General features: G+C 39.7%; 1 protein-coding gene across 15 annotated transcripts in view; it reads right to left on the bottom strand.

Annotated features, from left to right (window-relative positions):
• BRSK2 (BR serine/threonine kinase 2) overlaps positions 1–14,508 on the bottom strand; it is a 302,619-nt gene extending 288,111 nt beyond the window's left edge. For 4 of the 15 annotated variants that reach the window (XM_035327432.1, XM_035327425.1, XM_035327426.1 and 1 more), the window contains exon 1: positions 14,050–14,504. In XM_035327432.1, the coding sequence (XP_035183323.1) occupies positions 14,050–14,143 (94 nt within the window). In that variant the 5' untranslated portion in view covers positions 14,144–14,504. Of the gene's footprint in view, positions 1–14,049 lie in introns of all 15 variants that reach the window. The other 11 variants (XM_035327424.1, XM_035327427.1, XM_035327429.1 and 8 more) reach the window with 4 other exon arrangements.
• Positions 14,509–14,756: the final 248 nt, after the last annotated feature.

The following is a 14,756-nucleotide window of genomic DNA, read 5'->3' as shown; positions in this document are numbered from 1 at the left end:
CAAATTAAAGACAACTTCAGGCTTTAACCATAATAGAACCATGTCTTCCTACCAAGACAGATTATTTACACAGTAATATAGTTGCAGACGCAACATGATTTTGACATTTACTATAGTCCTCAAATGGAAACAAACCAAATGTGTCCCTGTCACAACTTTAATAATTCCAGAAAAATCTGTAGAGAACTCTGGCTTACCATCTCAAAAAAAAATGTAAGGAGTAACATTTACTTCATCTCATCTCTAAACACCCATTTTAGCTTCCCAGTACATTGGTTAGTCCTTCAAAATAGGGCTTAAGTGGGACTCAAATGATAGCTGACGCTCGGGCTAGTAAAAGGATAAATTTCACTTCTAAGGCATTGATGAGAGGATTCTCCTTCCCCATTAGCTGAAGTATTTTTCCAGGCAGTAACCTGCAATATAACTATCATTAATGTCCATAACAGACTTGTAAGGTCACCCCTTTAAAAAAAAATAATTCTTTGATATTTCAACTTTGAAGTTTATCATCAGCCTCCTCAGAAATGCTTGCATTCCAAACAATTCAGCCAGTCTGCAGAACAACCCATTAGCCTCGCCACCCACTTCGCACCGACCTATACCCTTTTCCAGGCAATAGTTCTGCAAGCTGAAGCTTACTGAAATAGCATTTGGTAAATACCACTTAGCCAAATAAGACTGTTGCTATTATCAAGTGGGTGCATTTATTAACCTTGCTTTGCCTTTTACATTTCACTTTCAAATTTAGATGCGGGTGGTGATGAGGTGAGGACTGGAAAGGAAAGGAGAGGAGAAGATTGGGAGTGTGCAGCAGCTGAATTTCAGGCATTTTGAAAGGCTTCCCTATCAGTCTGTCAGAATATCTGAAGATGACTCGGGAGAGGGAAGAAAAAAAAAAAAAAAAGACACCACCACCAGAGGGCTGTTGCCTGCAAAAATATGAAACTGCTGCCTTTTAACACTGCAATATAATTCTACTGGCTTCATAGGAGCATAAATAAAAGTGACCAAGTTATAAATCTTTTATAACTAGAACACACAGCATCATACACACTTAGTTTTACTCAGTGACATTTTGTTTTAGAGATCAGGGACAAATGTCCCTAAGGAAAGAAGCAACAGAAGCCAGCATAGTCAGAAATTGTCAAAATGGGAACATCAAAGCAATTCTTCTATTTTATTGGAGAGTTAAACCAATTTAGGTTTAAACTGCGGTCACCGATATTTCAGCATTTACGTATCAAGATTGCAATAATCAAAAGGAGAAGCTATGGAAAACAAATACAGCATGAAAAGGTATCATCACCTGGAAAAAACAGACTGTATCCAAGCCTCCTTTATCATCAGGAGACAAAAACCAAGAGAGATGCATTAAATGAAGGGAAGCTACATACAAGAACACTAGGCAAAACTTAAAAAAAAAAAAAAAAATGAAAAAAATCACTGGGCCTAAAAAGGTAGGGTTATCCTAGGCCCTTCCATGCTGCTTTCTATTTCTTAAATAGATATCAATACTATCTGGCTAATCCTGTCAGTCCCCAAAATGAAGTCAAGTATTATCTCAGTTTCACAGCGGGGCATCATGAAAAAAAAGATAGATTAACTTGCCAGACACTCCACCCCGAGTCAATGGCAGAGCCTGTTATGGCCAGTAACGACTACACAGTTAGTACTTCTGAGTAATTTGCATTATACTGCACAAGGACATGAACAGAGCCTGTTTTGTACAAGTGCCTCTACTGCTCTTCCCCAAGAAATCACCCGGATAGGACTTGATAGCATATTAGAGAGCATAGGAGTACAAATCAGGATGCAATCCTTTGAGAAGTTGAGTACCTTTAATCCAATAGGAGTTGAGAGCACAGAATAATCTTTCACAGCAGATTTAGAACTCCACAGGATCAAGCACAAGGTTGGTATTTTGCACACACACACTCAAAAAGACAACCCTGAAATGAAATCATACACAAAGTGCAGTCCATTATGTATACAAACAGATCATCGACTTCCGACACAGCCACACCACAGTGATTTTTAGCTGATGCAGGGTTTGGCAGGAGTGCAAAACAAAAGCACAAACGGTCCAAGTGCAGTTTCAGGTAGAGATGGGGAAGCCTGGATTTCTGCACAAGGTAAGGGTCTTAGGTACTCTGGTAGACTCATCCAACCCTCACACAGCCTTCCTTGCCCTATTTTCAGGGCTGCTTATGCAAGGAGATAGAGTTATTTACTAGTGTTACTGTTGGTCCTCCCATCGCCCTCTGATGAAGATACTTTGCTTTGCCATGTTTTCATATCCCACCAGTTCAACAAGAACAATGCCCATAGCACTGGGGGTTTCTCCTCCCCTCTGGTGGACTCTTCAGAAACATCCAGTAGAGAAGCAGACACTCGAGCAGCAAACACAAAGTTAACTTTGCTATTCTAATCAATCTTATCATGAATGCCCAAAAAGCAGTCCACAGACCATCTAGTTCCCAAGGCACCAAAGCACCAAGAAAAAATAAGTATGGGTGAAGCTGAAAAGGTTCTCAGCTGCACTCACCTGAATCAATGGTGATAAGGGCAATGGTGATGACAATGTTACAGCTCAGATTTTGAAAGCATGCCTGTATCTGTAGCATTCCCTTTGAGCAGGAAGAGCCACCTGACAACAAGGTGGTGATTGTCCCAGCCACACCAGTAGTTCAGCTGTGTCTGTCCCTAGCAAAGGTGTAGCAATGCTAAATGTAAGGACATCTTCTACGTCCTGACGTATAGACTGGTCAGGTGATTCCACTACATGTATGTGAGAGAATAAAGAATTACTGCTGGAAGTATTCAAACATTCGCCCACCTTTATTTGTCTTTGCTGAGCAGACAGACTTCTGCATTAAGGACAAAAGACAGTAATGTGTAAAACGTGCCTGTATTTTCAGTTTGGATTGAATTCACTTACAGTATCATTCCACTTTGTGCTCTAATTTGTTTGAATATTCACTGCAGAGGAGATGCATTCCTAGGCTGTTCTTAACTAGAACACTGCCAGAGGTCTGCCTCTGCTATCATCAATGAGCAGGCTTGCTCACGGGTCAAACTCCCCTCTCAGACAAATTTGAGTAGGGCCTTGAAGTCACTGGGGCTGCACAGATGAAACTGAGTGGGGAATTTGACTAAGTAATGTCTTCAGCACAGTCAGAAAACAACCAGAAGCAAAAGAGATGCAATTTCACAAATACGAGCAATGAACTAAACCACAGACCCAGAAGAAAAGCAGCACCAGACAAAACCTAGAAACACTAGGACAGATCTTTCTTGTTGCCAATTACTGATTCTAAACAAGCTTTACAGAATTATAGGAGTGGGTAGTTTGGGAGAAGAGGAAAAGTGTTGATTTAACTAATTTCAAAAGCTAACGAAAAACTATTTAAGGCTGCTGCTCACAAAGCATAAGGATCCTTAAAAGCTGTGCCACTCATAGCCATGCCTTTTCAACAAAACAAATGCCCGCGTTTAATAGGGCTATGGCACTTGTGTCATTGCCAAGTTTTAATATAATACTTGGCTTTGTCTTTGGTGACCATTTTTGTACAGACAGGCATTGCAAACACACAAACAGCTCTCAGTCTTCCTCTCAGCTTTCTGCAGGAAAGGACTACTTCAAATACTGCCACTGTACCAACATGGATACACAGAGGAAATACAGCGGGGGCTCCCTTCTTCCCTCCTTCCCCAGTCATCCAGTTCAGCTTGCAAACAGAAAGGAGTTTGAGCCTCCTCTCTCCCTGCTTTGCAGTGCTCCAGCAGCAGCAAGTAGGCAGGAATCCAGCTTATCAAATTGGCTGGGGATTCCCCCAGCATTAGGGGTTCACAATGAGCCACTTTAGAATCACTTTTTTTCTCCCAGCTTTGGTGTAGGAGTTTTAACCATGGTGAGGGGCAGTATCTGAAGAGTAGCTGTACTCCAGCAATCCCAATCTGCCATAGCAGCATCTCATGATTTACAAAATGCAATTTAGAGAAGCAGCACTGTTTATGACAGCTTTGCTTCAGTCTGCTTTCTTAAAGAAACAAAATTTAGATGTTCAGGCTGTTTGTCTGTAATTCCGCCCATCACATCAAAATCTATTACCCAATTTCATTTAAGTTTGAAGTCTCAAAGATTTCCTACGTTTCATGCTGAATGCCTGGAGAAAAAAAGATACAAACGATTGCTCCCACAAAGGAAAGACTGACTGGGATTTAATCCTTAATCTAGTCCAAGAGAAAGCAAAAAGATGAACAGCTAGAATAGAGAGATCCAAATCTGCCACAAACAGTTCTCATCGAGCCCGAGAGAGGAGACTTGAGAGAGATCAGGAGGATGAGGGAACACAAGGTACAAAACTGGAGGAATCAGCTTTCCTTAGTTTCACAGTGCACTAAACATGTTACAGTTTAGCTGTACGGGATAACACAGAATCACAGAATAGCTGAGGTTGGGAGGGATCTCTGGAGATCATCAAATCCAACCCACTTGGTCATAGCAGAAACAGCTGGAGCAGGCTGTGCCCAGAAAGGGTTTTAATATCTCCAAGGATGGAGATTCCACAGCCTCTCTGGGCAACCTGTGACAGGTTCAACCACCCTCCCAGTTTATTCTGTGAAAACAGAGAAGTTCCTTATAGCATTGAGATGGAATTTCTAAACACAGAAAGACCCATCTGTGATCAGTGCCTTACCATGAAAGGGATTATATGCATGTAATGTAACACAAGTTATTTTTCCTATCAGTTCACAACCTAGAAAAGATGGATGAAAGGTGGAAATCATAACAAAAAAGAGAAAATTTTCCAAGGGCACACCATGTATTAGTATTAATTTTCCAAAGATGATACATCTGTATATGATATGGGAGAAAAATCCAGAATTCACTTATTTTTTCATTCCACCATGACCATATAATTTGAAAAAGCTTTAAAAACAATCTATGTTTCTTTAGAGACAGGCTATGTGTCTGTTTTGAATATCTCTAGCAGCTCTTCTAGCAGTAATCAACCTACTTAAATAGGACTGAAATGATTTGGGAGCTCAGTCTTGGAACACCAAACTTTTTCTCAGAATTCTCTCCTAAAGCCTCATTAATTTGCTTAAGGACACTGCAGCTGTAGGAAAACAAATACCTGTCCAGCATCTCTAGGTTAGGAACTAGTTTCTAGTTTGAAGAGGCAAGGCAACTGAAGTAAAAACAGAGATGACCAGAACTGTAAGAGGAGTAATGAGCTCACTCCTTTATCTGCTGGCAGCAGATCATCTGGATGTGACAGCCAAACTACCCATCACTTACAACCTGAAGTTAAGATGAGAGCTTTGGAATAGAACACTGGGAGAGATGAAGATTTTTACCTTCCTGGAATCTCTAAGTCAAATTCATTCTTTAAATGTAGGGACAAGTCACAGGTATTAAAAGAAATCCACACAGTCATGCAATGAAACTTACCCTGGCCAAGTGGCAGGTAAGATGAGTAACTCAACCACCAGCTGACATTGAGTCAGCACAAGGCATGAGAAATTTTGAAACATGCCACACAGTGCACATCACTCCACAAGAATCTGGAACTTGAAGTCATCTTTTCCTACTAGTGCTTTAATTCAAATGCAATAAAATGGTAGTCATAGAATAGTCACAATAGCCTAGTTTAGCCTTTAGCAGAGCAAGACATCGTTAAAAATATATATATATATACACATCAGCCTATGTTTAGCTGCAAGTATGTTATGGCTCTTTCTCACCAGCTATATTGTCATAGGGCTGACAAACCAACATCATGAAGCAGGGCTACAGGTACCTCACATAGTACCAATGCAGATAACACTCACTTTTCCAAGGAGAGCATTTGAGCAGCAATTCAGTGTCTACATTGCTAGCCACACATAAGAAAGAGTCAAAGAAGAGAAATAGCTAAGGAATTCCACCACCAACCTCTGCTGGGTCGGTGTGGAGACCAGTGCTCAACCTTCAGCAGACAAATTTGTAGGTTCAAGGGCAGCCTTCAGAGAGAAAACTAACATATTTTTGGTACACACCAGTTTAATTCTCCCAGAAACCAGCTCCATTATTCTGTTCCAGTCAATAGTGCTTTTAATATCTTAGTGACAGGGCACTCAGCTTATGCTACATAAGGCTGAATACACAGATGAATGATGCTGCAAAAGCAGGGCTTGTTAATACATATGTAATGCAGACATTATTTAAAAAATATATACCAGGTATCACAATTTTTTCCTCCCACATTAAACATATACTGCAAAAGACAGCAAATCAAAATTGCAATAGCCTGAGGATATAAAGAGAGCGTGCTGTTTGCTAAGCAGACGAAGGCAGCCAGAAGAGCACTTAGTAAATGAATACCTGAAAACAGTTTTCCATCAACCTCTTTTTCAAAACAAAAATAAAAAAGTTACGTACTTCACTGGAAATATTATCATGTCTATACCATACCCACATAGTGTTGCAACTTTTAAGTACATATATATACACACACATACAGCATTTGTACACCCTAAGCCACTTGATTCTCATTTCCCTCAACACCCTCTAACCCCAGCATCAACCCATTTACTTTCAGTTGATGTTATAAATCTCGAGCACAGTTTTTACCAGCAATAACCTCCTTTAGCCAGTTACCAGAAAGCTATACTTTTTTTCCCCCAAAATTCCTTAATTGCCAAATCACTCATTATCAATAGGTAAATGTTAGACAAGAAAACCTAGAAGAGCCTTTTAGCAGTGATAACCTACAAAAACAAATGTCCCTTCCAGTCTAACCTCACCCCTTGTATCACTGCAAATGAAAGATTTCTTTAAACAAGGAATTGAAAAAGATGTATTTTCTTCTTATATATGCAGTAATATTCATGTAAGGAAGCCAACAGAACAAACAGCAAAAGTTAAACACAGAAACAGACTGGCACAGAAAATTCAGCTATTAGGACTCTTTCAAAGAGTAATTTAGGGCAGCTTTAGGGCTACTTCAATTTATGCCAGTTGACTCTGATCTCCATGGCCTTCAGGAAATAATTAAATAAATTTCTCAAAAAATAAATGTAAGAGATGACAACTCAAGATAAATATTCTGCTCTCCCCAATCCAGTGCTGAGTACATCAGCTGCTTCTATCTGCCTGAAGGTTACTCTGAACTACTACAAAGACTGTCCCATTTGCAAGAGAATCTATCTGGATTTATTTTTTTTAAACACCAACATTTACCATTTTGATCCATCTTGCTATTTATTCTCAAAGCCTTCCAGTCAGAACTTTAATATTAACATTTCAGCCAAACCCTTTCTAAATATATCTTGCTTCCTCTGTCCATGTCCTTGGCAATATTTTCAGTTGTTGATACACACTTCCATTTATTAGACCATAAAAACTGTATCCCAAGGTCATCGTGAAATAAACAGCATATTCCCACTTGTACAGTCCACAGGACAACAGCAACCTCCTAGGCATCTGTGTCACAAATGATGACTTTATGAAAAAAATACTTGCAGCAACATCAGTGTGTAATACACTTATGAAAGGAACCAACACAATTTCCTCTGTTCTACCTAAAATTTCATTTAAACCTAATTTCTAAAAACTCTGACTTAAAGAAATCTTGGGGGAGATTGTTTGCTTGAATTTTATCAGAATTTTATCAGCAATGGTTCTAATACGTAAACATAGGCACCTCTGCCCATTTATCAGAGGTTTGATGAACTTCCTAATGAAGTCAGCTCAGCTTGGCCAACTGACTTCACAGGTGCAGTTCACAGTACCTCAGCATCTGAAAAAGAGCATTCCTTGAGCTCTTGTGTGCCTGCCTTGACTCCACTACTCTGGAAATCCACATCCAGGCTTCCATCTCTTCGCACTCTGACTGTTGTCCTAAAGTTGTAATAGGTAGACAATCTCTTACCTCAAAGGACATTAATTCCAAATCTCTAATTTCTTTTCAAATTCTGTTTGAAAGCTAGATTTCTTTCACCACCTACATTTGTTCTGTATTACCTACCTCCTTATTTTGAGGGTGACATCAACATTTATTACCGCCACTGCAATTATTATTTAACTCTATAATGCATATAATATTAAAATTTACTCCATACATTGTATTTTATGGAGCCTTATGGTATACTGAAAAATATTGTAGTGTTGGAGAATCCAAAACATTCACTGGCTGTTCCATTGTAATTTATAAAAACTACTGTAAGGACCTTTTTAAGAATACTATGTTTGCTCTTGTTACAGAGTCACGGGCTTTCTCAAGATCAGAAAGAATTCCCCTCTCAACAAAGTTTACCTCTGAACATTTTTGATTTCTCCAGCCTTTTTTACCATTCCAATATAGCCCTTCCCACTGTAGTGGTGCTGACGGAGAGTAGAAATAAAAACATTAGAACAGTGCATAAACTCTGAGAAATCACTGCTTCCGTATTTCCAGCTGATGTCTGGAATGTAGGTATATAAATAGTCATAAAGTCCTACTCATTTGACAGTCTATCTGAATTCTAACAACTCTTCGGTGAAAAAGCTTACTGTGTTTTACAAAGAAAAACAAACAACCAGAGCCTACTCCTGTTTCATCAAGTCCATAATGGTTTTGCTACTTAAACTGGGATAAAGACTGATGGCATGCCTCCACAAAGTTCATAGAAGGATGAAGGCTAAAAGTCCATTTTCACTATAGTTGGCAAAAAGGAGTTTGCAGAAAAAAATAAAATAAAAAATGAAAGCCTTAAAGGGAAGTCTGGACTTGGCAGTCCAGACAGAAGGCACAATGCTCAAGGTAATACTAGTTTACTTCAGTCACAAATGCAGGCACATGGTACTTTTGAACAATCAGACCAAAGGTAACTCAAATTAAGAGCAACTACATCTCCCAAAACTCATAATCATTCCTGGAAAGTCCATTAAGTCTAAGTCACTATGATCTAATCTTCCTGGCAAAATTTCACTAGAAGTTTTTTCTTAAGACCTCTAATGCCCATAGTATTGCTTGCAATACTGGATTTCTACTATTATTAATTAACCATTTAAGTCCTCACAGATTATCACTGCAGAGGATGCAGACTCACTGTTTTGTAAGCAACTCTCATAAGGAAAATAAATACATGAAAACATACAGAATATATATTTTTTTAAAAGGTGATTTATGATTATTTATGATTATATACCTCTATAACTATATATTCATCTAGACAGCTAAACTGAATCAAGCTGTACCCATTCAGAATTGTCTCTCCAACACAGTGGCACAAAAAATACCATAGCGTTATGGATGAAAAAGACAGACTTTGTTTAGCCCACTTACCTAAATGAAGCGGGCTTCTGAGATCGCATTGTCTACCCAATGCTCCTCCAATAGATTTGAAGCTTTCAATTTCAGCCATGTATGACACACAAAAAATTAACAAACTTCAGTTTCTGACGGTGTCATGGAAACAGGTGGTTAAGGCTGTAAAGAAACATCCTGTTCAAGCCCTCGCTGAATCAAAGGCTATTAAATTTGCTAAGACTCAAATGTAATGATCTCTCTTCTTATATAACCAAACAGCAGATTGCTCAATGTTTTACTGATGGCTCATACAGATAATACATTATATAAAGAAATAGCTGAAAGTTACATGGTATACAAGTCAGAAAAGGGATCCCTACACTTTTTGCAAAGGTCGAAGTGCCATGAGCTTCCAGCAGAATTCTTTCTATTGAAAGCAGGACTGAGCTTAAAATGGAATGAAAGGAACAAGACAAAATGGATCAGCAACACTGAGATAATCTTGGTTAAAAAAAACTACAGTGAATAGGGTAACAACCACTTCGAGCCAGTCTCTTATTACTTGTAGACAGCACAGTGTTTTGGAAATCTCAACCAGACATTGATTTGGTGCCATAGCAAACAATGATGTTGAAGTCCATAAAAGAATTGTCAAATGAAAATACAAGAAAACCCTCTGAAATGCTGCAGACTTTACGTGAAATAGTACTTCAGTTCCTCATCTTTTATTCTAGTGAATATTTATTAATGACTGCAATCTGAATTACTATTCAGAATTTCAAGGGTGAAATAGGGGTTAATGAGGCCAAGAGAAACACACAAGCAAAAATATTTGTGGAATAAAAATAATTAAATAAGGAGAGAAGAGTACAAAAGAAGCTGATTTCACACAAAATTAGAGGCAAATGGAAAACAGTCTGTTTGAGCTAAGAAAACTAAAACAGTATTTCATGTTTAGGTATGATTGGGGTTTCTTAAAGCACACTGTTTCCACGTGTGTTATCGTAACATGACACACATCCTTCTCCTCATTACTGTTAATTACAATGGAAACCTCCTATAATTAACTGTAGTAGAATGTAACTCAATGAAACTTACATAAACCGACCTTTCCCCACACACTCATATATACAGTGATAGTCTTTTGCACTGAGATTTCTGTAAAATAAAATGGTTTGAGTATAATAATTCAAATTATGCTGCTGCTTCTATTCCTGTAAAACCATACAAATAGAGATTCCATGACCTATTCGTCAAGCTGCCACAAAACAAGGGAAATGCTCAGAATTCATGCTATTACAAAAGCAAACAGGCAAGAGAAAACCATCTCACTAGAATACGCAAATAATGTTAAATTCTTATGCTACGTTAATGAAAATATTTCTCTATCATTCCCACTCCCAGTAAAGGTGTAAGCACACACATCTTTCAGCTCTGCCCCATGCAGCCCTTTTGGGACTTCTCTGACTACGAGGCCCTAATCCTCTATTTGTGGCATCAGTCACCCTCGGCAAGCTCAAAACACCAGCCCAGGAGGCTGCCGAGGACAAATTTTGCATACCCTATTCTGAATCCTACTCAACGCTTTCAACACCGTCTGCTACCATCAATCTCAACTAAAGGCTTTTCCACGCAGGTTTTGCCCGCCCACAGACAGATGTGACCAGGTTCCACTGATGGCACAGTCACAGCATCTGGACCTCTCTGCAGTGCCCAGTAGGCTGCTGGTGGTGAATGCTTTTTTCAGCTGTTAAGAAGGTAATCCGTGAGAACGTCATGGAGAGAGAGCTAAGGGAGAGCTCTACTTACCATCAAGTTCCCCTTCCACGGTGCCCTTTCTAAGGCTGCCCTGAACTGTGAACCCAGACTCTTCCCCAAGATCCTCTTATTTGCATCTCAGCAAAAGCAGGTTAGTGTTTAACAGATTTGTGCATCAATGTATCTGGGAGTAAAGATAAAGCTATTTAACTGAAATAGTCTGAATTTTACTCAAAATAAAAATGACGACTATGAAGATCACTAAAATTAATAGGACATTGCAACACAACTTAAGCTTTCTTTCCATTCATCATTACATTTTGCAGGATTTTTCTCTCTTTCCCATCTCACTGGAAATATATACATACATATACCAAGCTATTACCTCCTAATCTTCCAGGCTTAAAATTCAAGCTCTAAAGGAATAATTACAGCCCTTATTTTCAGACTTACGCCACTGCAACCCAAATTCAAAGTTACCCACCATGACAACACAGTATGGCAAATCAGGCTCTCACACTGCGCTTGTTGTCCTCCCCCTAAAACGCCGCAGGTTGCCTGCTCACCCTCCAAAACAAGCAGGATGAAGACTAGCTACTACCACACACTGTTCATACCATTCTGCATGCTCCCAAATGTGATTAGCACAGAAAATGCGAGAAGACCAGAAGGCTTCTTTCCATATTTAGCCACGTATGTTTAACACCAAGCTAGATTTCACCTCAGTGCATTTCTCTGTTGATCAAGGGCGGGTATAGCAAGGAAGACATAGGCTGGTATCAGCTACTTTTAAGCTTTCTCTCGCCCCCCCAGCTTCTATGACACCATGCATTGTACATTTATGTGCTCTCATGTGTGCAGGCAGCACAGACTTATCTATAAAGATCAGTTATACTGTAAAACTGCAAAAGGAAACTTTCACCCTTGTCCAGCTGGTTGAATAACTGCAGAGGCCAACAGCAGCTTCTAAATACATGCTCTCCTTCTCCCTCCACCCCCACGTCTCTAATCACTTAGGAGGAAGATAGGAAGATTAGCAGAGAGGAAAAAAATAACCAAAGCTGCAGATAACCCTTTAGGACCACAACGTCAGGCTGTAAGATTTGGAGCAAAAGGTTAACGCAGTTGTATTTTCAGGAATCTTAGACAACCATATTTTATAGGAGAGGGAGGGGTACTGAGAAGGTGAGAGAGAAAAGGAAATGGTGATGAAGACAAAAATGAATTTGTCATCCACAGCTGGCTCTTTGACCACCTGGAGTATCCAGGAAAAAGAATACCAGCAGAAATAGGTCAGTTTTATTACCAATACACTGCAATTTTTTGGTGGAGTATTTTCATTACCATCATCAGAGAAGATTTCAGTAAGAATACAGATGCACAAGTAAGGGCTTATTAAGCTGTGCAAAGAATAAAGGTTGTAACCAAAACATTGTCAGAAAGCTACCTTTAGCAGCTGATACACTGAAAAGATTGGAAAAAAAAATAAAAACAAAAATATAAATAAAAGTCACTTTCACTGGAAGACAATGTCATCTTCATCCTTGTCTCTGAACGGTTGCTATGGGGTTGTGAAGAGGAGGGGAAGGATGGGGGGAGTTATAATCAATCATCTCAGAAGAGCATTGCTTCTTACAGAGAAAGATCTGGATTTTGACTGTGTCCCTAAGAAAATTGCGGACTGCAGAGCTGCTGCCACGCAGGGCAATGAGGAAGCAGGCAGAGCAGAGGCAGCAGCTGGGGATGGAAACGCCTATTAAATCCTTTAGACAACAGATGGGCAAAGCTCGGCTGGGTTTAAAAAAAAAAGAAAAAAAGAAAAACCACCACACCACAATGCATCATGTTTTATTGTCCCACCATAATGAACAACACTTAATACCCACAAGCCCAAAGAAGCCCCCCTATGGCTGATTTTCCCTTTCCCTAAATTATTATCTCAAGTCTCAATCCACTTTTGGGGGTCTCCCAACCCAATGACATTGCTAGATCCCATCGCTTATTGCACCTGTTTTTAGAAAAAAAACACACACCAATGCCAACGAAAAAAAAAAAAAAAGGAAAGATATTTTAGCATTTTTTAAAGGTTTTCCTTTCAATTAAAGCTCCCCTGCCCTTGAAGTGAATATGCTATCTAAGCAAGCAACAGCAAGTCCAGATCTTGAACGCATTTAAGGGATCTAATTATGTCATGTAGGACAGAAGCACCTGCTCTCTGCTAATTCCCTCCACTCTGTTTCCTCTTTTTAATATTTCTTACCATTGTTCCATTCAGGAAAATCTGCTGGGGGCGAGTTTCATAAACAAGCGTTAAGAGAAATAATTAAATAAACTCCCCTCCCCCCCATCCCTCCTACAAAAACACAGGGTAACCAGAATGAATCCTGCTACCAATCCTCTATTTTTCCTTTTATTTCAGATGCTCCCCACAAAAAACACCAGCTCATCCAACCATATTTGCTAAATGCCCATAGCAGTCAGTGCCACAGACATACTGTACATATTTCCCACCACCACCACCAACTGCACCTTAAGGACTACACCCTTTTCAATCATGATGTCATGAAATACTGCTGGTGACTCCCCCACTACCACCACCACCACCTCCTTGGTACTACAGGCTGTGAACCTTTCATTTCAATATAATTTGATTAAAAAGAAAAGACTCCTAAGTAGGGCAGCAAAGAAATTGACGTGAAATCCAGCAGCAGCAGACCATCTATTTTTTCCTCTGCATGCACTCTTGCAGTCATCAGAACAACACCCATTAGCAGGAGTAATGAACATAAAGCATCCTGGGCTTTTCTTTGGTTTTTCGAAAATAAAAAATAGGAGAAAAATAAAATGAAAACTAAAAAAAATAATAATATTCATAAAGGATTTTGCCACTATTTTCTCCACTAAAACACCAAATGGGAAAACCTAAACCCTCATATAACCCATCCCCAACATCTCACTGGCTGCTACAGCACCTTCCCCCTAGTGCAGGTGCTGCTGCAAAAGAACCAACCTGTCTGTCCTTTTCCTAGGGTTTTCTCCAAACGATAGGGTCCAACATATTGTGCATGTTGAGCTCCGCTGCCTTCTTTCCCTGTTGATGTCATTTCTACCTGGATCTGTAATTCTGCAATGTGTATGTGCTGATGAGCTGGAATTTCTCTCTCTGCAGTTCTTTAAATTCCCACTTTGCAGCTGTGCAAGCAAAGCACTCTCTCTTTGCTTTAGTCCACTTGGTCGCAGATTTTTCTCTTCCTCCTCTTTCTTTTCTTTCTCTCTCACACGTGTGTATTCTCTCGCAGGGTCTGTCTGGGGCGCTGATGGACGAAGGAGTTATTTTACCGTTCAAAGAGGGGGATCTACGATCCAAGCCCAAGGAGCATGATGCTGGTGATCTGAGCTCCGCACGCCTTGTTCTCTCTAGGAGCTGTTCAAGGGAGAGCCAGAGCTAGAGCAGCGGAAGAGCCGGGGCCCGCAGCTCTGACTGACATTAAAAGCAGCCAATCTCTCGTCTCCAACCTCCTTCTCCCCTCCTCCTTCCACTACCTTTTCTTTTCCAGCAGCAGCAGATACTGCTTCTGCCTGCTATAGAGCATCATAATCAATGCTAACAGCAAAAACCTAAGTTTATCAGGCTATTGATAAGGCACAATTAAATATAATTAAGGAGTGTATTATTTTAAATCACAGGCATACGCATTTTTTTGAATTATACTCCAT

Source organism: Oxyura jamaicensis, chromosome 5 (genome assembly GCF_011077185.1).
Source record: "Oxyura jamaicensis isolate SHBP4307 breed ruddy duck chromosome 5, BPBGC_Ojam_1.0, whole genome shotgun sequence".
Lineage (NCBI taxonomy): Eukaryota > Metazoa > Chordata > Aves > Anseriformes > Anatidae > Oxyura > Oxyura jamaicensis.
The sequence above is the reverse complement of the archived record's forward strand: the minus strand, read 5'-3'. Positions and strand labels throughout refer to the sequence as shown.